Raw genomic sequence first — 27,238 nt, 5'->3', positions numbered from 1 at the left:
CTGTACGATCCGGTAATGAAGGCAGGACATGTGATTTACATCATCTCTATAATACCATGGGCACTTTATGGGACTTAATGGTAATGGTACTCGTAAGTTCAAGGTTGGTTGGATTTAGTTTTCAGCAACTGACCGCAGTGGACTGTGAATTCCTCTTAGCACTGCACAGCAGTGGGGGGTTACCATGCACTGTGGTTCTCAGCTGAAAGCCCTTCTTGAGCCAGCTGAAGATGAGCTCACCTTCCAGAAAGTTGCTGAGCTGTTATAAAATTGGCCAGGTAGCAGTTGGAGTTTGTACACCAGAAGTTGGAGTTCATGCACCAGAACTAGAAATATGTTGCTGGAATCTGAAATAAATCCTGACTCTCAAGTAAACCCCACCCCAAAATAATTTGCTTTTTTCCCCCTGCTTGCTTGTTGTAGACTGGTCTCACACCATTAATGGAAGCAGCTTCTGGTGGGTATGCAGAAGTGGGCAGAGTTCTGCTGGACAAAGGTGCAGATGTAAATGCTCCTCCAGTACCTTCCTCAAGAGATACAGCTTTAACCATTGCAGCAGACAAAGGGCACTACAAATTCTGTGAACTTCTCATTAGCAGGTACTGTATCTGCAAGTGTGCTGCTTGAAGGAAAACATCTTGCATTACAGCCTTACTTAAACTAACCTTTCCCAATGTACAATAATGTTCCCCAATATACAAGACAGGGTAGGAAATGGGAAAGGTTCTGTGTCTGTTGACCATCACTATGTATTTTTATTTATCAACAGTGATGAAACAAAGTTTTCTTTTTGGTGTCAGAGAGCTTGCTTTTGCCCAAAAGGATTAATTCAGTTTTTCCTGTCTCACTGAATCATGAATGTTAGAAATAAACTGTTTTTTGTAAAGTTTACATATATGCCACTTATGTTCATGACACACAGCCTTTTAGATGGTAGTGTTAAGTCCTTAAACAACAGCAGATGTTCAGGAAACATACATCTTAATGATTTCTTTTTTTTAGATTGATCTTGATGCATATTCAAGTATAATTCAAGTATAATAAAAAAGAGAGTCAATTTTGGCTATGTAGTTTTCCAAGTGGTTGTTCTGCTTGTTGGATTGCACTTGAAATGTTGTAAGTTGTTCCGAGTAAGCTAATGAAGAATACAGTGTACTGATGGATGGCAGCTAATGAAGTAGAGAAACTTCAGAAACAGCTGACAAACAGCATGACTTAAAGTATTAAAAATGTTTTTAGGCTGTGTTGAGGATCTCGACAGCATCAAAAGAAACAAAAGCATAATTTTGGAAGCCAAAGCACTCTGAGAATGCCTATGTTTGATGTAAAAATTAGTATTGAACTTTACTCTGTTGTTGTTGCTTGTCCAGTTTGCCAGTGCAGTTGCTACATGAAATGAAAATGTGTGATCCAGAGTTTTGATTGAACGTGTTTGTTTTTGTAGAGGAGCTCACATTGATGTGCGTAACAAGAAGGGGAATACTCCACTATGGCTGGCAGCAAATGGAGGGCATCTAGATGTTGTCCAACTGTTAGTGCAAGCTGGAGCTGATGTGGATGCTGCTGATAACAGGAAAATAACTCCTCTTATGGCAGCCTTTCGAAAGGTAGAATATGAAGTTCAGCTTTGTTCTTAGCTAGTAATGTCTTGATCATCCCTACACAGCCGTAGAACATAGCTGACAGAAATGACATATTTAAAAATGTCAACTAATTTTAATACATAGCATTGAATCTTCAAAAATAGGTACGTGTGTCACCTGTATATCTGTGTTAAAAGTCTCGTAGAAATTTGCTTTATAGGCACTTTACTGCGGCTGGTTCTCATGGGTCTGTTGGGAGGTGAAAATTGCAGTGTATATGTGCAGAGATGGAGGGAATATGTGATAGAACGGGGGCGGGATTTGAGTTGGTTTCTTAAGCAAGAGGGGATGAGCAGTTTTGCAAGGGGGGGGGGTGGGGAAGTGAGGTTAACCCAATTTGACTCTAGAGGTAATTGTTGTTAGCAAGGGAGGATAGTTCCAAGTACTGCAGTACTTGAAAAATTGCAAGTGACTGCTGGAGCCTGCAACTGTGAAGTTGCCAGAACTGGGCATTTGAAAACTACCAAAATAAGAGACAGAAGTTCGTGAAAGTACAGCTGGAGTAAGGGCAGCCTGACAACAGGTACTGTAATTGTTAGGCATAAATGTGAAGAAACATGCCTCACTAGTCTAGGAGGTGATAAAGATTTCTTTTTTAAAAAAAAAAAAGTGTTGAGACTGTCATTTGAAGGAGTTGAAAATAAATATTTCGCAATGAGTCCTTGTACTAAAGTGTTTATTAGCAAACGAGAAGCATCTGGCCTGATATAAAATTTAGTCCTTGAAATGTCTTTTTCAGGGTCATGTAAAAGTGGTGCGCTATCTAGTGAAAGAAGTAAATCAGTTTCCATCAGACTCGGAATGCATGAGATACATAGCAACAATTACTGATAAGGTAAGATTGTAAGACAAAATATTTGAGAAGGAATAGTGCTGTGTCTGTCTTGGCTTTAGAGTCGAGGTTATGGTCTTCAGCTTCCTGGTGTACCAGAAATCAGCCAAATAATGAGTTCCATTGGAATTTTTGAGAAAAAGTTGCGGAAAATGGAACACATAGCCATGGTAACTTTGTGTGCCTTAGTACTGTACTGTCAGAGTAGTAGTAAAGATGGTGTTGTTTGTTCTCCATGCTTATTTTTCAAGTGTTTTTCCAGTCATTTCCTCATTCTGCTCTGCATTCCTCCCTGTTGAGCAAGTTTGTACTGAATTTATGCTGGCTTTTGCAGTGAGGTGGAGGTAACAGACTGAGCTTGGACTAAAAACGTGTGACCTTGAGTATGAAGCTTCATGATCTTGTAGAAAAAGTTTTTACTAGAAAGAAGACAGAAAATGTAATGGACAGTGGTTTCTTAGAGTTTATTAAGTGGACTGCTGGCCTTCATCTTCAGTCCAGGTGAACAGGGCAAAAACTCCTTCGTAGTAAGAGAAACGAGAATAGCAGCCAGTCCAGAAATAAGGTTGTAATGCTTCTGTCTTTTCACTGATGTACTGCACTGCTGCAATTGAGTTGTCTTCTTTCTGGGTGTCAGTTTGTGATGAGCGTGTTGAGGCTGAGGAGCTGCTAATGTTTAAGTTGGTACGTGTTTTATTGCCAGTGTTTGTGACCACTGTCCGCTTCTGTGATGCTAGACACCCTATGCATTTAAACATTTTCACTGCTATGCAGCCAGTGTTGGTTTGTGAGTAGTACTGTAATACTCAAGTTGTTTCTCAGGTGTCTTGAAAAAAAAGCAGCCTTGCTTTATGATGTATTTGTATTTCTGCAGTTGCTTCACCTTTCTGATCCTTAGCCTTTTACAGGGGCCCTCAAACTACGGCCCACGGGCAGGATATGGCCCCCCAGGGTCCTCAATCTGGCCCCCAGTATTTACAGACCCCCCCACCCCGTTGGGGGGAAACCAAGCAGCCACAGATGACTTCCTGCCACTTCATCCGTGCGCCGGCCCCCTGTTTAAAAAGTTTGAGGACCTCTGGCCTTTTATTTCATTTTTTTTCATCTTTATAATGGGCATAGTTTATAAACTGCCTTGTACTGTTTATAGCATGTTGAAATGTAGGTTATTGATTGCAAGTCACACACCTGTGACTGGAGTATGCCTGCAAGGTTGGGCATGAAGAGGAGCTTACTGGAGGGAATTTAAAGCTCTCCCTTAAAAAAACCCTCCTGTGCAAGTAATTGAACAGTTACTTAATTACAAGTGTAAGCTTGAGATCATACATTCAGACACATGCAGTGTTACTGTTTCAAATAGAGGGTTGATGAACTTTCATTTTAGGAGATGCTGAAGAAGTGCCACCTGTGCATGGAATCCATTGTTCAAGCCAAAGATAGACAGGCTGCTGAAGCCAACAAAAATGCAAGCATTCTTCTAGAGGAGCTGGACTTGGAGAAGGCAAGTTAAGAGTGTGGAGCTCTGCTTATTTATTGATAAAACTCCTGATTTCATGTTCCTTCAAGATCATAAGATCAGTGAATGCAGGTATTAAAGTATAGGAGTATATGTAAATACCATAATTGGAGTGTCTGCAGCTGAGCACCTTGTTCAGGTAATCTTTGAACATTACTTTCGCTCTTATTCAGAGAAATTGGATCAAGAAACTCCGATGTGACTCTTTGATCTTGGATAGTATTGTACCAAAAGAAGAATTTCTGAGTATAATTTTTGTCAAGCGCATGATAAATGGTCATGTTATAGTCACACTGGTGAGGATTTTGGGTCCAAACCCTGATTTTATCTTAAATAGTAAAAAAATAAAATTAAATACTAATAATGTACTAGAAACCATCGTACAGTAGTAGAAATCTAATGGAAAAATTGAAGTATAGTGTCAAATGAGCGCACGCTTTATATTCAGGCTAGCTGAAACGATTTCGTGTTCTGATCTGTGAAAAGGGAGATGTGTGTGTCACCAGTACAGCCTAAACAACACCCAAGGTTAAACAAAGAATCCTTGAAAATGCGTCTTGGAAAACTGACTTAAGTTTGTGGTGTCTGTCCTCTGTTTCTACACTAACCTTCTGTTAACATGAGTGAGCAATCTGTTTGGAAGAAGTAAATACATAAAAATACGGATCATAGAGAATTCAGCTACTGCTTTGTAAATGTGTGTTAGTCTGAAATGCCAGTTCAGCTTCCTAGGAAATAGAAAACATTTACATTTGTTGAAATGCATGAGACATATTTTAATATTGTTCCATTTGCTTGACTTGTAGTTAAGGGAAGAAAGCAGGAGACTGGCTTTGGCTGCCAAAAGAGAGAAAAGAAAGGAGAAAAGACGGAAGAAAAAAGAAGAACAGAGACGAAAACTAGAAGAAATAGAAGCAAAAAATAAAGAGAATTTTGAACTTCAGGCAGCTCAGGAGAAAGAGAAGCTGAAAGCTGAAGGTGATTTAAATTATTTGCCTTACTATTTTTGAAACACTACTACCTTCCTTTTACTCCCAGTCTTAAATACTTGCTTTTCCTGTCAAAAATTGTAATCGAGTTTGCTTATGACCTTCTGAGCTTTCCTTTTGTTCACCTTTTCCATTAAGCTGGTAGATTAGCATGATGGCTTCGGTGAGAGTTAGGGGTTAACATTACCATGGGGATGGTGTTGGCTTTCTTTTTTTCATTCCAGGTCCCAAAAGTTAAAAACAGGTCAGTTACTTTTTGTTAGCTTACAGACAGAATTGCAATGACAATTAGCTGAAAAAAACCTGGCAATACAGAAATTCCAAATATGCATCATTCTCTTCTTAGTGATCAAAACCTGGCTCTTCTGTATCTTGTGGTAATGAGTTGTGTGGTGTACTGAGAAATGGTTTTCACTGATTGTTCCCTCACTCTGTTATGCTGAAAGAAAAGGAAGACATGACAATTTTTTCCTGTTGTCTCATATGCTTGTTTATGGCCCCTAATTGCTTGTGTCTATTTTCACGTGCCTGAATTCAATTTCACATTTGTTAAATTGCTACTGCATTTGTTCCAAGAAAAGAATGAAATTCTATATGAGTTAGAATAAATAAGGGAAAAGGCACTATGGTGTGACACACAGAGTAGTTTTACAGAGGCCCACATAGTTAGTGGTTCTGCATGTTTCTTGGAGTCCTGTAAAGTTACTCATGGGTCATTTGATAGGACTGGTGTGACTTGGAAAACAAAACCACACAAGCTTCTTCAAGCCAGCTAAATTGGTACTGTTTTTTTACTCTTCCATCAGATGATCCAGAGGTCCCAATGGAGCCTCCTAGTGCTACCACTACAACCACCATAGGTATATCTGCAACTTGGACAACATTAGCAGGTTCCCATGGGAAGAGAAATAATACCATCACCACAACAAGCTCCAAAAGAAAAAACAGGAAAAACAAAGTAACCACAGATAATGTTCAGATCATATTTGATGATCAACTCCCAATTTCCTATAGCCAACCAGAAAAAGTGAATGGTGAATCGAAGAGCAGCAGTACTAGTGAAAGTGGTGATAGTGACAATATGAGGATTTCCAGCTGTAGCGATGAAAGCAGCAATAGCAACAGCAGCCACAAAAGTGACAATCATTCTTCCACAGCTGTTACTAACACACAAAGCAACAAAAAGCAACCATCAGTTCTTGTCACTTGTCCAAAGGATGAGAGGAAAGCAGTTGCTGGCAAATCATCCATCAAGTAAGTTGCTGTGGCCACACATGTCATCTTAAGGTGGTGGTTGCCCTCCAATTGAGTGCTGCACCCATGCCTGTATAGACCTGCATTCTTAAATCAGTTAGGAAGTGGATGAGGCAGTGTACATGGTCTAGCATGTATAAGGAGTATCAACATTATAACATTATTGCAGCATGAACTTGAACTTAGTAGGAGGTTCTGAAGGAAGAAACATCATTGTGGATGTGGAATTGGGGAATTGTTGGAGTATTTTGAGATGTAAGCATCTCAATTCAAGCTACTACTTAGTAACATAGTACTACTTATGCTAAAAGAGAAAAACGGTTGGAGGGGGCTGGAGAACAGGCAAAATGCAAGTCATCCTTCTTTTGTCTGGATAACGATAGCATTTTCTTTCTTTTAAAGGTTGTCTGAAGTTATTAGTGAAGTGACGAGTAATTCCTTGTCTACTTGCACAAAATCGGGTCCTTCTCCCCTTTCGTCTCCAAATGGAAAGCTAACCATTGCTAGTCCTAAACGTGGTCAGAAAAGGGAGGAAGGATGGAAGGAAGTTGTGAGAAGGTAAGGAAAACATTCACCTAACTCCCCCTTGTTGATGTCCTTTTTCAGAATGATTTATGTAGTGTAGCACTCTCTGGGGTTACTGAATGACCTTCTAAGTGGACCTGGTAGATTGCATGATTATCTCTGCTACATAGGCTGAATTACAAATTTTAACACTGTTTTAACCAGCCTGCCTGCTGCTTCATGCTATGGAAGCACTTTCAGTTAATGTTTCTTTTTTGTATAGATCCAAGAAGGTTTCTGTTCCATCGACTGTGATTTCCAGAGTTATTGGTAGAGGAGGATGTAACATCAATGCGATACGTGAGTGCACAGGAGCACACATAGACATTGACAAACAAAAGGACAAAACTGGAGATAGAATAATAACGATAAGGTAAGCAGGCTGCTTGATTTGGTCATTCCTGTGGGATTTTTTTCATTGTAGAACACTTACCTTGTGTAGAAAAACCCAACAGGCTTGACCTTGTTGTCCCTTGAAAGATAGCTTTGAGGCAGTCGGCTCTTTGAAGCAGAGGAGACTAATGGGGTGGGAAAGCAGAGAATAGCTGCCAGTTGGTACCATTGTGTTTGTACAAAAGAAGACTTATGAGACAAGGTGGAGCATAAGCATTAGGATTCTGTGTTTAGACATGGCTAAATCTGTAGGCATATTTAGAGAAGTAGAAGTTTTAACCATTTGGGGTTTTGGGGAGTTACAAGTTCTTAACTGGAACTGCTTAAATAGTCAGCAGCAGTAACATGCCAAGCTCGGTCTTCAGGTAGAGAGTTATTTTTCTATCTGTGTTAACATGACAGAAGACTGGCCGGGTCATGTGTTGGAGGTACTTCACTATAATGTATGCAGATGCTTTAGATGCACTTTCCCTTTTCCCTTCCTTTTCCTTTTTATAGGGGTGGCACGGAATCAACAAGACAGGCCACACAGTTGATCAATGCTCTGATTAAGGATCCGGATAAAGAAATTGATGAACTCATTCCAAAGAATCGTTTGAAAAGTTCGGCTGCAAACTCCAAAATAGGGTCTTCGACACCTGCCGCCACTACAGCTGCTAACAGTTCTCTCGTGGGCATCAAAGTGACCACTGTAGCTGCTTCGTCAACATCTCAGACTGCCTCCGCGCTCACTGTGCCTGCAATTTCTTCAGCATCCACTCACAAAACCATTAAGAACCCAGTGAATAACGTGCGGCCTGGTTTCCAAGTTTCTCTTCCATTAGCATATCCTCCTCCACAGTTTGCACACGCTTTACTCGCTGCTCAGACTTTCCAGCAAATCCGTCCACCTCGGTTGCCCATGACACATTTTGGAGGTACTTTCCCACCAGCTCAGTCCACATGGGGTCCGTTCCCTGTTAGGCCGTTGAGCCCTGCAAGAGCTACCAACTCGCCGAAACCTCACATGGTGCCTCGCCATAACAGTCAGAACAGCAGCGGTTCTCAGGTGAATTCAGCAAGTACTTTGACAACTAGTCCAACAGCTACAACAAGTTCAGTGGCTTCTACTGTGCCTGGTTCTTCTGCAAATGGCAGTCCAAGTTCACCTTCTGTCAGAAGACAGCTTTTCGTCACGGTTGTGAAGACATCAAACGCAACAACGACCACAGTGACGACCACAGCGAGTAACACGAGCACAGCACCTACGAATGCCACGTATCCAATTCCTACTGCCAAAGAACACTACCCCGCATCTTCTCCCTCATCTCCTTCTCCTCCTGCACAGCCAGCAGGGGTTTCCAGAAGCAGTCCTTCTGACTGCGCAGCGACCTCTCCGAATAAAGGTGCACCTTCGTCTGATCCAGAAGTGGGTAGTCCGCCAGCAGTGGAAACGAGCAGCTCAACCAGCAGTAGGCAGCCCAGTTCTGGTACCGGCAGCTCATCTGTGCACCCTGCTCATCAGCAGCCTCCAGGAGCTCCTCTGCAAGAGGCAAGACCCCCTCTTCAGCAACCTCAGGTTCCTGCACCAGATCCTCGAATGGTTGTGCCTCCAAATTTAGCAGCGACAAGCTCATCTGCTCCTGTGGCAGGTCCAACAAATGCCCCGATGACCTACCCCATGTCTCAGACCTCAATGGGGTCTTCTCAGCCTGCAGCTAAGATGGAAACCCCGGCCATCAGACCGCCTGTCCATGGAACTGGTAGCGTCCATAAGAATTCAGCTGCTGTGCAAAATTCTTCTGTCGCGGTCCTCAATATTAATCACATCAAAAGGCCCCACAGCGTTCCTTCTTCAGTGCAGCTTCCTTCTACCTTAAGTACACAAAGTGCTTCTCAGAATTCAGCCCATCCAGCAAACAAGTCGATGGGTAACAATTTCAGTGCTACTTTACCATTTGGGCCCTTTAGTACGTTGTTTGAAAACAGTCCTACATCTGCTCATGCCTTCTGGGGTGGTTCCGTTGTTTCATCTCAGACAACACCGGAGTCTATGCTGTCAGGAAAGTCTTCATTTTTGCCAAATTCAGATCCTTTACATCAGTCAGATACTTCCAAAGCCCCAGGTTTTAGGCCACCGTTACAGAGGCCAGCTCCAAGTCCCTCAGGTAAGCCTGTGTTTTTATTCACACCTTAATATACTTAAATGGTAACTGCTGCATGATTTTTATATTTGAATGCATAATACTCTCCATGCCCCAGCTTTTGTGGTAGTTTCTAGGAAATCACTCTGCTCTGCACCAAAAGGGTGCTGTAAGGTAGTTTGTTTCTGTAAGCAGAGTTGAGTTCATCTTCCTTTTAAGTGCCACCTGCCAAATCTAATAATTATTTTGCAGCCAATGAACCTGATAACAGCCAAGCTGAGGCGTTCTTTTTGCCATTCCAATCTACTTTCCTACAATAGCCAAAATAATAAAATGCTTCAGTATTGTTTCCACCTCCCTTTTGTACTACCAGCTAATAACTCTTCTAGTTTGCGTTAACTTGCTTCTTGTCCTGAGGCTGCAGAAAGGTATGCAGCATCTTCAAAGTGTTAGGAGGATAAAAAAAGATTGTGTTTTGATGTGAACTTGTAATAAGAGGTGTGTTCTCTTAACTGCTAAATTTGATCAAAAAAACTTAATTTCATTGGCTTCTTGAATTTTTTTAGTGAGATGTTTAGCCTTCTGCACAAACAGAGGCCAAGGGTTTGTCACAGAACTTGTTCTGTAGCTTCCAAAAAGTACACACTCAGTTTGTACCATCTGTGCCAGTTATAGTAGGACCTGCAAGTTTTTTATGTAGTTTGGTTTATGAATAGAGACATATAACAGCTAGATTTTTCATGTTTTCTAAATACCATGGTGTTGAGTAGCTTTTGAGGCGTGCTCTGTGAGTTTTGTCAGCTTAATATACTACTTAGCATTTTGACTTCGGCACATGCGTACACTGTGTATCACATGAGTATGCCAGTCGGTTCCTGAGTAAAAGCAGTGCTCTAACTGCAGTCCTACTGTTACTTCAGCAATTTTCCTTTTGGAAGGCTGCAGGCACAATCACTTAGATTGGCAGAGTCTATGGAATTTGCAAGTATTACGTTAGTTTGCAGGAAAGTAGCCCCTGAGAGCCTGAAGAATTTGGCAAAAAAATAAGAGCTTGGATCTTGGTAACAGATGATGCAGAGGAAGCAGGTGCTGTTACTTCTTTACTCTTCTGCCTGTCACCAGTGAAGGGATTTTTCCTAACTAAAACTACAAATTCAAATCTTTTGTCACTCGCAACTTTCTCCTACTTGTAAAGCAAGTGCCACAGCAATTGGGTGGTAACAGGCTTCCGTAATACTTCTTGAAACTTTAAATCCTAAGATTTTATTTTTCCCTTTCTTCATTGAGGAGAATATTGAGGGGGTCGTAGTTCTTGTCTAATTGGTGCGATTTGGTCTTAAAAATTAACATTTTCTTAAGCAAGTTAAAATGTATCCCTGGATTGGGGGAAAAACCACCTCAGCGTTGTGATCATGGTGTATATAGATATCGTTCTGTCAAATAAAAAAACAGCAAGAAACTCTTCAAATCTTTACTGTTATTTCCACCATTCTTGGTACAAGACCATACTTTCTAAATCTAAAACATTTAATTGACAGGTTAATAAAATGCTCCGTTACTTTTCTGATGTACAGTTATATCAGAATGTGTATTACATTCCTTTAATTATTTGCATTCAAGGTACCTGCATGATAACATGAGAATCATTATTTATATGTATAGCAGAACTGCCACGTGCTGTCAAGACTTGCAGAGAGTATGAAGCATAAGACTTGCAGTTCTCTTTGGAAAATAGTTACAAATTCCCCCCAACAACTGATGGGATAAAAGTTTTCCTTCTTTATTTCCATGATATGGGCAACCTCTTCATGGAGATCTTGGAGTAGTGGGAGTCACTTATGCCAATTTCTCTCATAGGTATTGTCAGTATGGATTCACCCTATGCTTCTGTAACACCTTCTTCTACACACCTGGGTAATTTTGCCTCAAACCTTTCGGGAGGTCAGATATACGCACCTGGGACACCTCTTGGCGGAGCACCTGCAGCTGCTAATTTTAACAGACAGCATTTTTCCCCACTTAGTTTATTGCCTCCATGTTCATCAGCATCAAATGGTGAGTTCTAGTCAGTGGGAAAGTAGTTGAGAAGCTAGTGTACAAATGAAGTGGCCTTATGCACTGCCTCTTTTAGGTAGGCTTGCCTAGTTTTGTTCATTTTATCATTTTTAGGTATGTTTTATACCTTTATGCAGTCCAGATTTTGAGATAAAATTTCCTTGTGCAAGTTGTGATCTCTAGTGTGGCTTTTTAGCAGCTAAGGTCATGCTATTGAGGAGTTCCTTATTCTTGCTGCAGTTAACTTTGGCCTGTTACCATATCTGACATCTTTTCAGTCATTTTGGAAAGAGGAGGTTGGTTTTTTTGTTTGAAGGTAATATTCCAAGTGTGAGTTGTTAAAACTTTGTAATGGTATTTTATTAAAGCTAGCTCGATGGTGGTGATTGCTTATTTTTTGTCATGTTCTTACAATGTGGAGCACATTCCAGGAGAAAATACTTAGGGCAAGTTCTGGTACCTTCCTCCACATTTGGCCCCTGCAGTTTTGGCTGTGCAGCGGAGGTTTTTTGGAACAGAAAACAAACTTGAGTGCTGGCTTATTCAGGGAACGTGTTAGTCTGTTTTATTGGCAAAAACGCTACAGAGAACAAATCAGAATTAAAAAAACCCAACAAAACCAAAAAAAAAAAACCGACACAAAAAACCCACAACAAAAATAAACCAAGAAGAAACAAACCCAAACCAGCCCAACAGTGTGGGTTTATTTCAGCTATGCTGTTGGATATAATCTTCAAACCCCCTATTGCTGATACACAGTAATGCTTAGCTCAGATTTTGAGTCATGTGTTGTCATTGGTTGGGGTGCATGTTCAGTAACTGACAGGGCATGATAATAATTTTACTTAAACTAAATCAATAGTGAATGTGTGAATGCAAAACTGTTACAATTATCTTGAAGTGTTTGCTGTATGAGTCTGCCATTAACAAACTACCTGTTCCCACTTGCTTGATGTATGGCTTGACATTAAAGGATAGGTTTGTGGTGACCTGAGAGGATGTGGATGCCATTACTAAGTGTTGTCATTGCTCCTCTTGCAGAATCTCCTGCTCAGTCGGTGTCTTCGGGAGTAAGAGCACCATCTCCCACTCCTTCAGCAGTGTCCTTGGGATCAGAAAAACCCAGTAATGTTTCTCAGGACAGAAAAGTTCCTGTTCCGATTGGAACTGAACGGTCTGCACGTATTAGACAAACTGGAACGTCTACTCCATCTGTTATTGGAAGCAACTTAGCTGCTCCAGTGGGACATAGTGGGATCTGGTCCTTCGAAGGCATAGGTGGCAATCAAGGTACGTAGTGTCAACAGATGCCCCTGCGCTTGCAATGACCACAGTACTGTGTTTTCTTAACTTGCCTTGGGAGCTGAAGGATGATGCAGAAGTGAGTGCCGCAAAATGTTAGGAGTGCTCTTTCTGAAGGAGTTGCAGCAGGGACCTCTGTTGGCCCTCCTGTCAGGTTCCTTGTGTCTTAGCCAAGGTCTCAGGAAACCTCAGGGCTTCTGAAGCACCCTGGCTGTGAAGGCTTATTACTCAAAGCAAGAAATAACAGGGAAAATAAAATCACAAGGTTTACAGTATTGCGCTATGTGAGGATCATTGGATTTAAGAAGAGGGGAAATAAAGATGTCTTGAGATAACTGTATATTTTATTTCTGTTGATAGATTATTTTGTACAACAGGAGTTAATATTTAATTTGTAGCCAAGGTGGAGCTTTTTCTGCTGAGGATTGTGCAATTGATTTTTTAATGAATCAGTAGTAGCCCATATGTGGGGTTTTTTGTTCTTTCCAGTCATACCATTCTCATTTTACTAATGCAAGTCTCTTGGCTCTCCTATACTCCCATAGTATTCAATATTTCAGAATTCCTTCAAAAACGTAAGTTACTGATGGGACATTTTTTCTCAGCAAACACTTCAAGAGTCTTGGATGCAGTTTATAGGAAAGTGGTGATTTTTTTCAAATTGTTTTTGTGGGATTTCATGTTTGTTTGGGGATTTATTTTGCTTCGAATGAGGGGGAGAGAATCATGAGGCCGTGGTGGATGGGACCTCTAGACAAAAAAGAATTTGCTTTGTGGTTCGACTGGGTTGCTCAGGGCTTTATCCAATCTGATCTTGAAACCTCAGGGATGGAAACTTCTTAGCCTCTGAATAAGCTGTTCCACGGCTTGACTGAGGAGTCCGAACAGCTTAAGGGACTAACTGTGTATATGCTTTGCATGTGATGAGTGTGCTGCCCTGGGGCTTTTTCCCCCCAAATACAAAATAGATAGGATGTATCCAAATGTGTGTGTGTTGGTTTGGGGTTTTTTGTGTGTGTGGTGGTGTTTGTTGGTTTGGTTTTTTTTACTTCACTAGTGGTCTTTTCCCCATCTGTGTAGTGAGATGCTATTCATCATTAAGGCCTTAGAAATTGAGTATGTTTACTTTCATTGCATAGGTGTAAAAACTGCACTCTATGCCTGTGGTTCTGCAATGCTGCTTGCCTTCTGCTTATTCAGTTACTCCAGCATTTAGATGTTCAGTCCAGAATGGGATTGGCTCTTCTCTTGTTGAGTATTAGGATGCTTTAGAAATGTTTCTGTATTCCTTTTCCACCCCTTCAAATATAGTTTCTGTATGTTTTACTTTGAAAAATTGGCTTTCTGGATGCCTGAGGTTGGAACTGTAGTAATACCAAACTGCCTCTGATAAATTCATGTATTTAGAACATGAGCACACATATCCAGGTGGTCGTTTTCTGGTTTTGCTTTTCAAAAGTACTTCTCTGTCTCTTAGTTCATTACATAATTCATGAAAGAATGGTAATGAAGTGGACCAAATACAAATAGTCTTCATAGTGTACATACCCTTTTGACAGCATCAAATGTGCACAGAATTTAGGTTTTTGGAGAAAAAGCAGAAATGGCAGCTTTGCCTCTCAAATGAAGGAATGTCACAGAGGTGACACTGTGCTTGCATATAACTGTTGAAAACTCCTTGCACTGGCTCGGGGCTCCTGCCATGGAGCACGCAGGTGCCGTTTGTGTTGCTCTCTGCCCCACATGCAGCTAAGTTTTAATGCAGGTAGATGTGCAGGAACTGCAAGCTGAGTGTATGTCACAGACATAAATGTGTGCAGATGTTTAGGCTGGAAAATGGATGATTCGCAAGTGTCACATACAATGCTGTTGGCGTGTCTTCTGTGTGTTAGATAAAGTGGACTGGTGTCACAGCGGAATGGGGAGCCACATGATTCACCGGCCAATGTCTGATCCAGGGGTGTTCTCACACCAAGCCATGGAGAGAGATAGCACGGGAATTGTAACGCCTTCCGGTACATTCCATCAGCCCGTTCCTGCAGGATACATGGACTTCCCAAAAGTTGGGGTAATGATCTTGATATGCACGGTACCACTTGATTTACCTGTCAGTGCGTGAGGCAGATGAAAAACACAAGAGATATCATTCACAGTGTGGTTGAGCATGCGTAAGCTAAAATGCTAAATCTATGCCTCTGCAATACGTGAGGGCTAGTTAATAAAAAATAACTTGTCTGTGATGTAATAAGTATTCATAGAAAGGTTTTTCATAAATTCGGGCATTTCATTACAGCTTTAAGACAGAATTTTTTTTAACATGAGTTCCCTTTTGTCTTTCTGTAAGTGCAATAGTAGCAGTGTTTATGAATATGTACTGATTCTTGCTTTTTCCTCCCCCTAAGGGCATGCCTTTTTCTGTGTATGGGAATGCAATGATTCCTCCTGTAGCCCCCATCACAGATGGTACTGGAGGCCCTATATTTAATGGGCCTCATGCTGCTGACCCATCTTGGAACTCGCTGATAAAGATGGTTTCAAATTCCACAGAAAATAACGGGCCTCAGACGGTAATTTTTCAATTTTTATATTCTCAGTTTTCTTTTAATGTAAGAAAGTGTGGTGAAGATGAGATAGTAGCTGTTAGAATACATGAAAATAACACTGTAGTGTTTCTTCTTTGTACTTGTCTCTAAAGGGCTGATAAAACCAGCCTATTCAGTGCAGCACTGAGTGCTGTACGTGCTTACTGACAACTTTGAAACGTTAGTCATCTCTCCAAAAATAAGTGTAGGTTGTCCCAAGAAAAAATTGACATCGCTGAGTTAAAGTACTTCAAAGGAGTGTGCTGCTGTTAGTGTGTTCTGTGAACATAGTTGTGCTTGAGAACTGGGAAGCTGGCTTCCAGCTGAGCTTGGAGAAGCTGCCTGTTTAGTCAAAGTAGACACTGGGTTAATTACTGTAGATCAGCTCTTTTGATGATGTCTTGTAGGCAGGTCAGGGTAGAAAAGATAGTTTTACACTGCATTTTACTCAAAATGATCGTATGATTTGTCTCTTCAGTTCTGCATTTTGGAAAACACAATTGATTGGTGTTTCTGAGAAAAGCCATTTATTTGCTGTTATGTAAGCTTTCCATTCCCCAAAAGGGAAAACGGCATTAGGTCTAAGGGATTGTTGCTGGGCTCTGAAAGGTGTGTCATCTTTACTGTGTTAGGAGTTCACATAGGAAGGGATTAAGTAGCTCTTCTGTCCACTGCACTGATCTTGCCTGGGTTATAGGCTTGTCAGCTAAATATAATTTAGGTATAGGGATTATGTTCTCCTAAACCTCCTGTTCGTACTCAGCCAGCAACTGATACTGTAATGGAACATCAGTAGCTCTGTTACATTATATCTTGTCTTTATTTTTAATTATTCAGTGAACCCTGTTATACTGCTACTAAACAAAGATATTTCTGGACTTAATTTGCTTGGGCATCATCCAAGCTGCAAAGAGCAGCTCCCAGCTCTGGCAGATCATGTAGGTGTGCAGAAGAGAAGGCAGTCTGTTGTGTGGCCATGGTTTACATGTTGCTCTGAAGTGGCTCATGACGGTTATGAGGTGACCTCTGGTTTAGTGAGAAAACGTTGTCCCCCAAAGAAGGCTTTGCTTTGTTATACTTGGGTTTTTCCAGAGCTGAGGGTGTTAGTATGCATTGGGGGAAAATAATTCAAGGTGCCAGAAATCAAGTTCTTGGTTGTCAGAACTTCCTAAGGTTAGAGAGGAAAGATAATCTCTTGGTCTGAAAGCTGGAGGTCTTCTGTCCTTGCAAATAATTTTGCATGTGAACAGAATCCTGTTAATTTGCCTTGAGAACAGACCTGGCATGTTCAGAGGGAATACTTACTTCACTGGGTCTAAAGGGATACATTTTTCCCATGGAACAGTAAAACATGTATTAGATCAATGTTGCTATGATGGAGGATCTAGTGGGCATAAATAGCATTGATTTCTGTCCTTGACATTGCTATGAAGGAAGGCAGTCAGGCTGAGTGGAAATACTTTTTTTGCCCGAAGTAGGAAGAGGAAGATGGAACCTTTGGCCATGGTGAAAAAGTACATGCAGAAGGATTAAAACCTCATTTCCTTCTTTTCTTACCTGAATTGCAGCAGGATAAAACCGGTGGTGAAAGGAACATTTTTGTAGTTTGAGTGTAGATTGCAATGTGGTGTGATGTTGAGCCTTAGGTGTAGTGAAAACCGTAAGCACTGCAGAGTGATTTTTGGCTTTGGAACTGTTTTGAGCAGCCCTGAAGCTTGATGTTAAATGAAACTTTCTCTTTCAGGTGTGGACTGGAACTTGGACACCTCACATGAACAGTGTGCATATGAACCAGCTTGGCTGAGTGGGATCAACTTGCTAGCCTTGAGATTCCTTTTTTGCAGAGGAAAACACAAATGGCAGAAACAGTTTATGTGCTCCCAGATCATTCTACTGATGTGCTTGACTGAAGTGTGTAGGCTTTTTGCAGAAGAACTTACTAACTGACCTTTTTCTGTGAACATTGTGACCGCCCATTCCCCACCATCATACGTTTCAACTTAGTTAGCCTTTACTCTTTCCTTTCCTTTCCTTTTTTTTTTTTTGACATAACTTTCTGTTGAAGCTGTTCTTTGGCTGGTTGGTTTTAGTACTGTAAACTGCTTCTGAGCAAACACAGAAAATTTAGCAAAATTATGTAAACTTGATCCTGAAGTTTTAGAATGGCAAATAAATGTACAATTGTTTACATAACAAATGGCTAAGCAGAAAGTAAATTTCAATATGTCAGTATAGAGGCTCTACTTTATGTAGACTTAAATTAATGTGAGATATGTACCTTCATATTCAGAAATCTGGATGTTTCCTTCATACATTAAACTATTAATAAGCATAACTTTTCTACTTGTGTAATTTAAGTACATTATAAAAGAAAAAAAAACACAAAAAAAACCAAAAACAAACAAACCAAAAAACAATGGGCATTATCAGAGGGCTTTTCCCAAATCTGTGTTGTCGTTTTTTTTTTTTTTTTTGAGAAGGCATACATCGGTTGTAACCAGATAATAAAGAGTTTCCATTTTCCTTCTGTCAAAGGCTTTTCAGCAAAAAGCACCTGAGAAAAACAACAGCCTTTTGGCATATTCAGAGTTGTCTCCACTGAGAACTCTCCTACTTGCCCAGGAAACAGGGTTAAATGTATCACACTGCAGCATCTATTAAAAATTATTCTTGTAGTTGGGTTCATGCAGCAAGGTCTGTTCTGTTCCATGAGCGCTCCCAAACCTTCTGTTCCTCTGGTTCCTTTCTTTATCAACAAAAGTAATTTCAGAACGTGCATCCTTGTTGTGTGTTAGTTCAGGAATGAGACTTTTGCAGTTTTAGCAGAGCTTCACTGATGAAAACCAGCTCCAAAAGAAGGCTTATTTCAGAATAAGTTCTAGTAGACAATGTCTTACTCTGAACTGGGTCCCTGCCCCATGAAGGTTTGTTCCAAGGGAGAATTTCCTTATAGTCATGGTCAGGAGCTGTCACCTTTGCTTACAGTTGCTCGGAGTGAACAGCAGTAGCGGGAGGCGAAGCCTTGGGGTCCTGTGAGGCCAGGCTCGGTCAGCAGTGACACGCAGCTCCAGTCAGGATCCCCGTGCTGTTTGTGTACATCTAGTTTAAAGTAGTAAATCTATAAGTTGAATATATTTTTTTGTGCGGGACAAGTGGGGGCCAGTGTCATCTGTTGCTGGCTATTCTACATGCAGGAAGGCTGAAGAAAAGCTTGTTTTTTCCTTGCCATGTCACTTGGAGGCAACAGTTAATCTCCTGAGAGATACAGTCCGAGGAAGAAATATCCCAGATGAGTTAAACAGGCTGCTGTTAAGGCTGGAATTTAAGAAGTGCTATTTTATATTTATTATGGTACTCATTGGAAAGCCAGAAGAAAAAAATCAAACCCACTTGTCCAAAGAAGCATATTGCCTTTTAAATATTGTAATATCTGAGATGTCCAGAAAGTTTGTGCTTATTGATGTCCATATACAGGCTATTAGATGATGCTCTAAATAAAAGTAAGCTCCTTTTTCCAGCTGTCAATGTCAAATGCATTGTATAAAACTGGTTGTAGCAAAATGGGTACCAGACTAAAGAACTAAGAAAAAACAATTGAAACTCCACTTCAGCACCATAGTGTGAGTTGGGGAATAGTGCCCTTTCCATCTTCACTATGACCTTTAGCCCTCTAATAAAAATTTTTGCTTGAGCCTTTAGTGCTATGTAGGATTATTTGCAGTCTTATTCTGCGATAATCCTACTGAGAAGTAGCGTCTGTGTTTATTACAACCATGACATCTGTGGGTCAGAAAGCAGCATCTGAGGGTGTGTGGTTTCTTACCTGTGTTTTGTTGACTTAAACAAAAACCCCGAACTATAATCGAGCTGTGGCTAGGGCTGCATAGGCTGGATGCCACCTGCGGGGCATCAGTGATTAAATGAAATCCTGGGGGATTTGGAAGTCTTGTGTGAGGAATTTTTTTTTTTCCTCTCGCAGATACATTTTTTTTTTAATACTTCAACTGTAATGCTTTCTATTCGATCAATAAAAAAGAAAAAAAAAAGGAATATATACTTGTGGGACCTGGCAGGTCATTCTTATTTAAGAAAAAGAAGAAGAAAAGCACGTTTAAAGGAAGGCAAGTAGGTGTAGGTCTGGGAGCGGTGTGCGGGTGCGAGCCCTGGGGCTGAAGGAGCAGGGGCCTAGGCCCGCCCTTTCCGTCTCCTTGCCCTGGGGGAGGCAGGAGCCCCACGGCTGCTGAGCGGCTGCGGATACCCCGCCGCGGCGCCTGCCCGTCCCGCTGCCCTCAGCCGCCATGGCCGCCGCGCCGCCGGGAGGGCGCGCTGCGCTGGCGCGTGGCGCATGCGCGGCAGCCGCCGCCCCGGGGCAGAGCCGTTCGCCATGTGGCGGCTGGCGCGGCCGGGCTGGCGGGCGGCCGCCGCGCCCGTAGCGGCGGGGAGCGGTGGTCCCGGCGGCCCCGGCGGCTGGTACGAGCAGCTGGCGCAGTCGGTGCCCGTGCACTGGGCGGAGGAGGGGCTGGCGGCGGTGCAGGCGGCGGCCGGGCTGCCCTGGTGGGCCACCATCGTGTGCAGCGCCGCCCTGCTCCGCACCGCCGTCACCTTACCGCTGGCCGCGCACCAGGGCCGCCTCCTGGCCAAGGTGGGTGCGTCCCCCCTCCTGAGGGCGGCCTCGCTGCGTGAGGCGGGGCGGGGGGCCCGGCTAGCGCCCTCCAGCCCGCCGTGGGCGGTATTCCCTCGGGGGGACTGGTAGGACGGCGGTTCCCGGCCGCGGTGGTGTCCTGGGGCCGGAGGCGGGGGGTGGGCTGCTCCGTGCCACGCGTGTCCCGCCCCACGGCGCCGCCGCTGGGTGGCCCTGGCCCGCCGTGTGCCCCTGCGCTGGGGCGCGGGCTGCAGGCCTGCGGGGCGCCGCGCTCCGGGAGGCCTTCCCGCGGCAGGGGCCTATAAGTAATATAGTATGAACACGTATGAATAAAACTGAGGAGTGGGGGTGCGCTGCTTCGTGGGGGCTGCGTGGAAATGGAGCTGCTTTAGCGCAGGAGTCGGTGTGTGCAAGGCGCCTTCCGTGGTGCGCTGCCTGAAGGCGTTTGCCCAAGCCGTCCCAATAAAAACCTGAAGTAAACCAGCCTTCAGCGCTTCCTAAATAACTTCCCCCCCGAGCGAGGAAAACGGTTGGAGTTACTGAAGAGGCTGGAGGAGCCTTTGCGGCCCTGCGGGGCGGTTCCCAGCGCTGTCCCGCGGGGGCCGCCGGGGTGCTGGCACAGCTGCTACAGCTCCGTCCCCGCTGGAGTCCCTTGAGCCTTTGTTCACCTGGGTGAAGGTCGGGCTGGGAAATGCAGGTGTGGTTTTTGCATCGGGTTCTTCAGTGACGGTCCCTCAAAGAGCATTGTTGTACGAGAAACAATTTTATTGCAGTGTGTTTGCGGTGGGTTGTGGGGTTTTTTAGTTTGTTTTGGTTTTTACGGTTAACGCTTCCTTTCCTTGTGATTGCAAAAGTGAATACAGTATTACATTCTTATGTAGGGGGTTCTCTTATTCCTCGGGATAATGACTCCAGTGACTGCAAAGTTCTATCCTGCTGGGCCTTAAATCTTTTGGAGGTGTCATTAAAGGCTTTTCTGTTGAGTATCTTGTCACAGTTCCTGAAAGAAGATTAAAAGTTTCTTATTCAAAACAAACTATAAAATCTAACTCTGTATTTATTTCATTTTTTAGTAAGATAGCATCTTCAATTGTTACTGTAAACACTTCTCACTAGTATTTTCATGTTATTTTGCTTAAAGGTACAAGGTGCTCAGGGATGTGTGTCTTGTCCTTCGCAGTCATTTTTAATATCTGTGCAGTATCAGATGGGAAGAGGAAGCAGTTGTTTCATGTAACTGTCCATAAACACTTTTCCTTTTCTTTAGCTAGCTGGAAAACTTGCAGCCTGAGATTAAAAAACTAGCCGAGCATCTTCGCTATGAAGTTTCTGTTCGTGGAAAGCAACTGGGTTGGTCTGAAAAGGTGGCCAGGTAAGATGGCAATTTTATATACCTTATAAATTCATTCCATATTGAAGGATAGCAGGAGGGAAAGTCTGTATGTTCCACAGAAGATTCTACCATTACCCGAAGATTAGATTTTCTTGCCGCTTCTATGACTTACTTGCGTTTCTTGTATTGCTGTTCAGATTGTATCTGTTTTAAAGCTCCAGACTGGTGATAGATTTATGATTACAGGGCCAAATCCAGGAATTTTAATTTTTTTTGTCTTTATGTGCGGGTAAACTTTCCTTAGCTATGGTGGTACCTAAATATTGCTGGAACTTGAGGTGTGAATGGTTGTGGTCCTGTTCCTTTGTTGGTGTAGTACCACACGTGGTGCAGTAGCAGTGTATCTTGGCTGGGATACTGGGGATCACACAACTGGCTGATTGCCTCTGTATTGAGGTAGTTATGCCCCAGTTCAGACAAAAAGCACTGTGAAATAAAATACCAGACAAGTTACTGGTCACTGCTAATGGTGGTTGGAAATTTTGTTGCGAAAAGCTGCTTTATAGCAATAGGGCCAAAAGTTGTGAGGGATGGGGGTTGGCAAAGGAGAGGGGCATGTCTGAAGAGGAAAGGCTCAGGCTTCCCAGAGTTGCACATTTGATATGTACAGCCTGTGGGAGCGTTATTTCAGAATTTGAGAAGTTATTCTGTAACAGCTGTTGTGAGAGGAGTTTGGGTTGCTGTTTTTTTTCTTTCTTTCTTTCTAAAAGGTTCCACTTTAAGAAAAACCTGAGGAGGGTTATTACAGAGCTGTACATTCGAGACAACTGCCATCCCTTCAAAGCCACGTTGCTGGTGTGGGTACAGATCCCAATGTGGGTTTGCGTGTCCCTCGCTTTGCGCAACTGCAGTGTTGGTGCCATGAGCTCAGAAGGTGATTCATCTGAACAGACACACTCTTTTAACAGTCATTTTTCATTCAATTGCTGTTTTTACAGGCGCTTCTTTGGTTAAAGTACACCATCTCCTGCGCTTGACATATAAGCTGATACAAAGAATACTCCACTGCTAGGTTTTTAAACAATACAGTTTTAGGCATGGATAAATATAAAAATAAAATTCAAAGGCTTTGATTAGGTACATTGGGCATGTTGTACTGGATTAAACTGCACTGCATGTAATCAAAGAACTTGTGTCTGGACCCCACCTGTACTTTTCTTTGGTTTGAACATTTCCAGCAGGGATTTGCAGCATCCAGAGCATCACTGGTCTCTTCTTATATGTTCTCGTTATTTGTAATAGTGCTGTGAGCTTTGCAGGATGCCTCTTCAAAAGCAGTATCAAGAATCTGAGCTCTGGGAACAACGTGAGGCATTTTGCTAGGCTGTGTGAGCATTTAATTATTTTTTGGTTTTCTGAAGAAAGGTTTACTGGGGGGTGGGTGGGAATTGTCTTGGGATTTTTCTGGTTCACAAGACAGGGATATTTAGCAAGTAATACTACCTGTACCACAGCACATTCCCTATTAATCTGTATTTTTTTCTTCCATGTGAATTTTCAAATGGAGTACTGTAGACAAGATGAATGCATGGGTTGTTTTTTTTAATAAAAATATGGGTGTTTTTATTTTGTAGAAAACAGTGTATAGTTTGTTCTTCTAAAGCAGGGGTCCTCAAACTTTTTAAACGGGGCCGGCGTGTGGATGAAGTGGCAGGCAGCCATCTGCAGCTGCTTGGTTTTCCCCCCCCACCCCAACGCCCGGCGGGGGGGGGGCAGGAGGGTCTGTAAACACCGGGGGCCAGACTGAGGACCCTGGGGGGCCGTATCCAGCCTGCGGGCCGTAGTTTGAGCACCCCTGTTCTAAAGAAAAATGCAACAAGTTATATGGTTACTAAGAAAAATGTAATTATTTCCAAAATCTAAAGTGTGTACTTACTGTAGGTTACTGCATTGCGTTATTTTCCTCACTGGCTTGTAAAATGGTGGTTGAGATCAAGCTAGTTTTTATCGCAGGTTTACCTGAGTCAGTGGCTGTCATTAGCTAAGCTGGATCTCACCTGGTGTCTCCCACCATTCTTTACTTGTGTTGATAGCAGGATGCCTTGACATGCAAGCTGTTAAACCAAAGTTTCCTGCTTTAATAGTGTTACCTGTGTAGATAAAGTGTACCTAGAAGCTTGGATGATTTGGTTGTCATACATGGTACAGTTCTGACCAGCTTGAGGTAGCAAATCATACTTAATTCCGTATTTTCTTTATTTTTATAGTTCAGGGACAGTTTTCAGCAGGAGGAGCGTTGTGGTTTACAGACCTCACGGCACCAGATTCTACGTGGATTTTGCCAGTTTTACTTGGGCTCGTGAATTTGCTGATAGTGGAGGTACGTTGATGGAATAAATAGAATGATTGGAAAGGGATTATTTCTTTTTTCTAGAACTGTGAGACAGTGTTACCCACTTATAAAACACGGTAATGTAAGGGTGATCTCAGCTTATCGGTGCTTTAAATGCATTGGGCAGCACTCAGAAATAATTTGTTGTGTGCATTTGAATATGTGGGTATTTGTTTAAAGATGACAAATTCTGATGTGATATGGATACTTGACCCGAGCCTCAGTAAAATTTAGTCTTGACTCTAAAGTTTCTCTTAGAATGATGTTCTAATGAGCTCCCTGGGTGTTAAGCATCCAGAAGCACATGTTGGGGTTTTGGTTTATTCTACCCCCCCAGTTATTTCTCCCCACCTTGTGGACAAAATTAACGATGACTTCTTAAAAACTTGAAAAAATCCCTAACTTTTAAAGGTTGCTGGGGAGGTAAACCAACACAAACAGAAAAGAGAAAAAAAGTCTTCCATTTTCCGGTTTTGGAGGTAATTTGATGGAAATATTTTTCTTCTTGATTTTTATGTCAGGTGTTCTCATCAAACTCTAACCCTGTGGATTTCATTGTTACTCCAGTTTCTTCTATGTCATGTGGACAGAGTGTGTCTTAGAGAAAAAAAGTCCGTATGTGACTGTAGACCTGATTCTGCTGTCGTTTAGTTATCCATCAACCGTTTGTGGTCTGTTTCCTGTTGGCAGCCTTCTCCTCGAGGGCTGTGCTTCAGGCTGGGGCTTTGGCATGTGGGGATGTGAAAAAGAGACAGACTGTGTAAAGTTACCTTAACTTGAAATGATTGTCAGCTGCTCTGCTGGGTTGTTACAGTATTTTCTACAGAGGACTGAACATGTAAAACTTCAAACAAGTTAAATGAAAGACTGTAGCAGTATGTTAATTGGAACAGAGGATGCAAAATGAAAGTAATACCTGAACAGGAGTGCTGGGTTACAGGAAACCCCATGGTTGTCTTTTTTTCTCATTTTAGTCATTTCAAAAAGACCTTATGTCTGTGGGTTTCTCCCTTTCAGATCTTTGCTTCGCAAAAAATGGACGTTTCCAGGTTCCAGAAGCTTGCTACAAATTTCTTTCGAGTGGTGTCAGTAGTAATGATCCCTGTGGCTGCAACGGTCCCCTCTGTAAGTACAGTCTTAATGATGCATCTGTTAACCTCTGACTCTGGTATGTTCCTAGTGCTTCAAGAGCAACCCAAATGCCTGGTGTGTTTAATAGACCATGCTCTCTATTACAGCATGCCCTAAAACACGTAAGATGTTTTGTGTACACATGCATTTAAATTCATAAACCTTTTACAGTATTTTTGTTCAGAGGGAAGAAATCTGCAGACTTACTGTTTCTAAATTACATTTTTGTAATTTAGGGCTTGGAAGGACATTTAGAGCAGGTTAGTATCCTTTCTGTGATCTCAGACATGAGAGGAACATTTATATAAGGATATAGAGACAAAAGTTTGCTAAGTGTTTGCTTACTGTAAGGAGAAAACAGCATAGTTCTTATATCAGGAAATTGTCTGTGATCTTGTTAAAACACTTCTAATTTTTACCAGGTGTCCTACTTCTGGGTATTTTTGCAGTGGTTAGCAAAAGCAAAGTATCTAGTTGTTTGGCGCATCACCTTTAGTCTGAAATAGAGAAGTTTACGCAAGTTTAATATGAATTAATTTATGAACCGTTGTCAGATTCCAGAGTAGATTACTTGTTTTCCCCAAAAGAGCTGAGAAAGAGTGAAAAATACATTTGAAATGGAAGCCATTATTGTTATTGAGAGAAGTGGGGTTAGGTGAGTTATTTTTCTTGATAACTGGGAGTAACCAGTTGTAGAGGAATGAAGGCAGTGGGTTGCTTGACATTGATAACATGCAGCTGTGGCCTTGCTGCAAAGGCAGTGAGTTGATTGACATGGATGATGTGCAGATGTAGCTCGTTCTGCTAAGTGGTTAAATAGCTCTGAGGAGAGGCTGGCTGGAGGAGGAGCCTGGGGAAGGAAGAACCCAGAGGTAGTGGAGAGAAGGAGCAGTGTGGTCTGGCCTCAGGAGGATGGAAAAACAGCACGGACAGTAGAATCTGACTGATGGTAAAGCCCTGTTGCAGCCTGCTAGTTTTACTTGTGCTGTGACAATTGGTGCCCTGTGTGAGGAAAATTGATTTGTATCAAATTGCAACAGCCAGTGGTTGTGGTTCATGAATAGCTGCCTAAAACTGTAGTGTTTTCATTGTGTCTAGGGAAGCTGAACTCTGTATTTGTCTCGTTGCAGTCTATGTCGTTGTACTGGCTGTCCTCAAGCTTCGTGGGACTCTCGCACAACCTGTTGCTGCGTTCTCCAACCTTTCGTCGGCTGTGTTGCATACCAAGGACCAAATCTGACTCTGATACTCCTTACAGGGATATAGTGTCTGCCTTGACTACCAAATACAGCTTTAAGAAATGATGTCATTTGAGCTGTCAGAAGAGCTGTCCCACAAATCTTGCATGGGTAATTAAGTAGTGCTGTTTTATTGAGCTGGGCTTATTTACTGTAAAAAGTTGCAGCTGGAATTATATTTATTTTCTAAATAAAGCATTGACTGTCTGGCTGTGAAGAATGATTGTTCAGCACAAGTGTGTCTTTATTGGGAAGTTTTGTTTCAAGGGTGGTTGTTTTGCAGTTAGAATAATCCAGTAATACAGTTTTGCCTCCTGAATTGTCGTAAGGAATTGTGCAAATGAATATTAAATAAAACTGTGACTCAGCTAGGCTGCCATCTTGTAGTGAAGCTGATCTGACTTACGGGTTAGCAAACAAGTTGTGGGATGAGGGAAAGACTAGATGGTCTGATGCTGTAGTTAGTGGTTTATTTAATTAAGACAGTGGCGCAGATTGATTGGCGAACTGTAGTCATTCGATGTCCAGGTGGTTTATGTGAGTTTTTCCGAACAGTTCTGATAGCTCATTTCCTGTATCTGCAAAGTAAACTAGGTTGTTGTCAGTGTCTCGGACACTAGATGGGGAGTTAGGAGGACAAGTTTCTTATATTGTTTTTGGTGGTCAGCTGTTGAGTGACAGTGCTCTGTTTCTACCTGATTTCTTTTTCCATTAAAAGGGTAGCAGCTGCTTATTGTATATGCTGTAATGAGGCATGTAGCACCCTGAAAAAGAGTGAATGATGGTGAGAAACCAAATACTTCAGCTGTATATCAGATCTCTTTTTCAACATAAGTCCTAAGGGTAAAGTGCAAATATTTTATGCCTTAAAGGACCCTGTGTATGATTTTTATTTTTTTTTATGTGAACATTGGTGTCCTTCCACGTAGGTAGTTCCTGCAAGGGTATTCACATCTTGCTTTGCTCTTCATACCATGTCAGCAGACATGTTGTTGTGAAAGTTATGTGCTTGAACGGCCCTTTGCACAGAGGTCTGTGTGAATCTGGTATAGTGAAAGGTTGTCCTTTTTTTTTCTTTTTTTTTTTTTTCTTAGAGAAGCAGAAATTGGGATAGAGGGCAAAGCATAGCTTATATGCTTTGCTTTCAGATGGTTGTCATAGCACAGCGTCAGGATGATTTGTGTTTTCACTGTTCAAGTTGGTGCTTATTAATCTTTGATAATAGAAAACAATGTTTAAAATAACTAGG

General features: G+C 42.1%; 2 protein-coding genes across 7 annotated transcripts in view; both read left to right on the top strand.

Moving 5' to 3' along the window:
• ANKRD17 (ankyrin repeat domain 17) overlaps positions 1-17,588 on the top strand; it is a 94,429-nt gene extending 76,841 nt beyond the window's left edge. For 4 of the 5 annotated variants that reach the window (XM_040586605.1, XM_040586595.1, XM_040586635.1 and 1 more), the window contains 14 exons: positions 424-599; positions 1,445-1,607; positions 2,383-2,478; positions 3,860-3,976; positions 4,798-4,969; positions 5,787-6,234; positions 6,637-6,792; positions 7,022-7,171; positions 7,690-9,338; positions 11,172-11,369; positions 12,411-12,659; positions 14,564-14,739; positions 15,074-15,238; positions 16,998-17,588. In XM_040586605.1, the coding sequence (XP_040442539.1) occupies positions 424-599; positions 1,445-1,607; positions 2,383-2,478; positions 3,860-3,976; positions 4,798-4,969; positions 5,787-6,234; positions 6,637-6,792; positions 7,022-7,171; positions 7,690-9,338; positions 11,172-11,369; positions 12,411-12,659; positions 14,564-14,739; positions 15,074-15,238; positions 16,998-17,057 (3,975 nt within the window). In that variant the 3' untranslated portion in view covers positions 17,058-17,588. The remainder of the gene's footprint in view (positions 1-423; positions 600-1,444; positions 1,608-2,382; positions 2,479-3,859; positions 3,977-4,797; positions 4,970-5,786; positions 6,235-6,636; positions 6,793-7,021; positions 7,172-7,689; positions 9,339-11,171; positions 11,370-12,410; positions 12,660-14,563; positions 14,740-15,073; positions 15,239-16,997) is intronic. The other variant, XM_040586615.1, reaches the window with a different exon arrangement.
• A 2,026-nt stretch (positions 17,589-19,614) lies between these two features.
• On the top strand, positions 19,615-26,209 carry LOC121084723 (cytochrome c oxidase assembly protein COX18, mitochondrial). Of its 2 annotated transcripts, none has more exons than XM_040586578.1 (6): positions 19,615-19,895; positions 21,167-21,267; positions 21,999-22,162; positions 23,496-23,608; positions 24,638-24,745; positions 25,882-26,209. In XM_040586578.1, the coding sequence occupies exons 1-6, from the start codon at positions 19,638-19,640 to the stop codon at positions 26,053-26,055; spliced, it is 918 nt and encodes a 305-aa protein (XP_040442512.1). In that variant the 5' UTR covers positions 19,615-19,637; the 3' UTR covers positions 26,056-26,209. The 2 variants fall into 2 exon arrangements, with proteins under 2 accessions (XP_040442512.1, XP_040442521.1); XM_040586587.1 differs by lacking the exon at positions 19,615-19,895 and adding an exon at positions 20,242-20,592.
• The last annotated feature ends 1,029 nt before the right edge of the window (positions 26,210-27,238 follow it).

This window comes from Falco naumanni, chromosome 1, assembly GCF_017639655.2.
Source record: "Falco naumanni isolate bFalNau1 chromosome 1, bFalNau1.pat, whole genome shotgun sequence".
NCBI classification, from domain to species: Eukaryota; Metazoa; Chordata; class Aves; order Falconiformes; family Falconidae; genus Falco; species Falco naumanni.
This window is presented reverse-complemented; position numbering and strand designations above follow the sequence as displayed.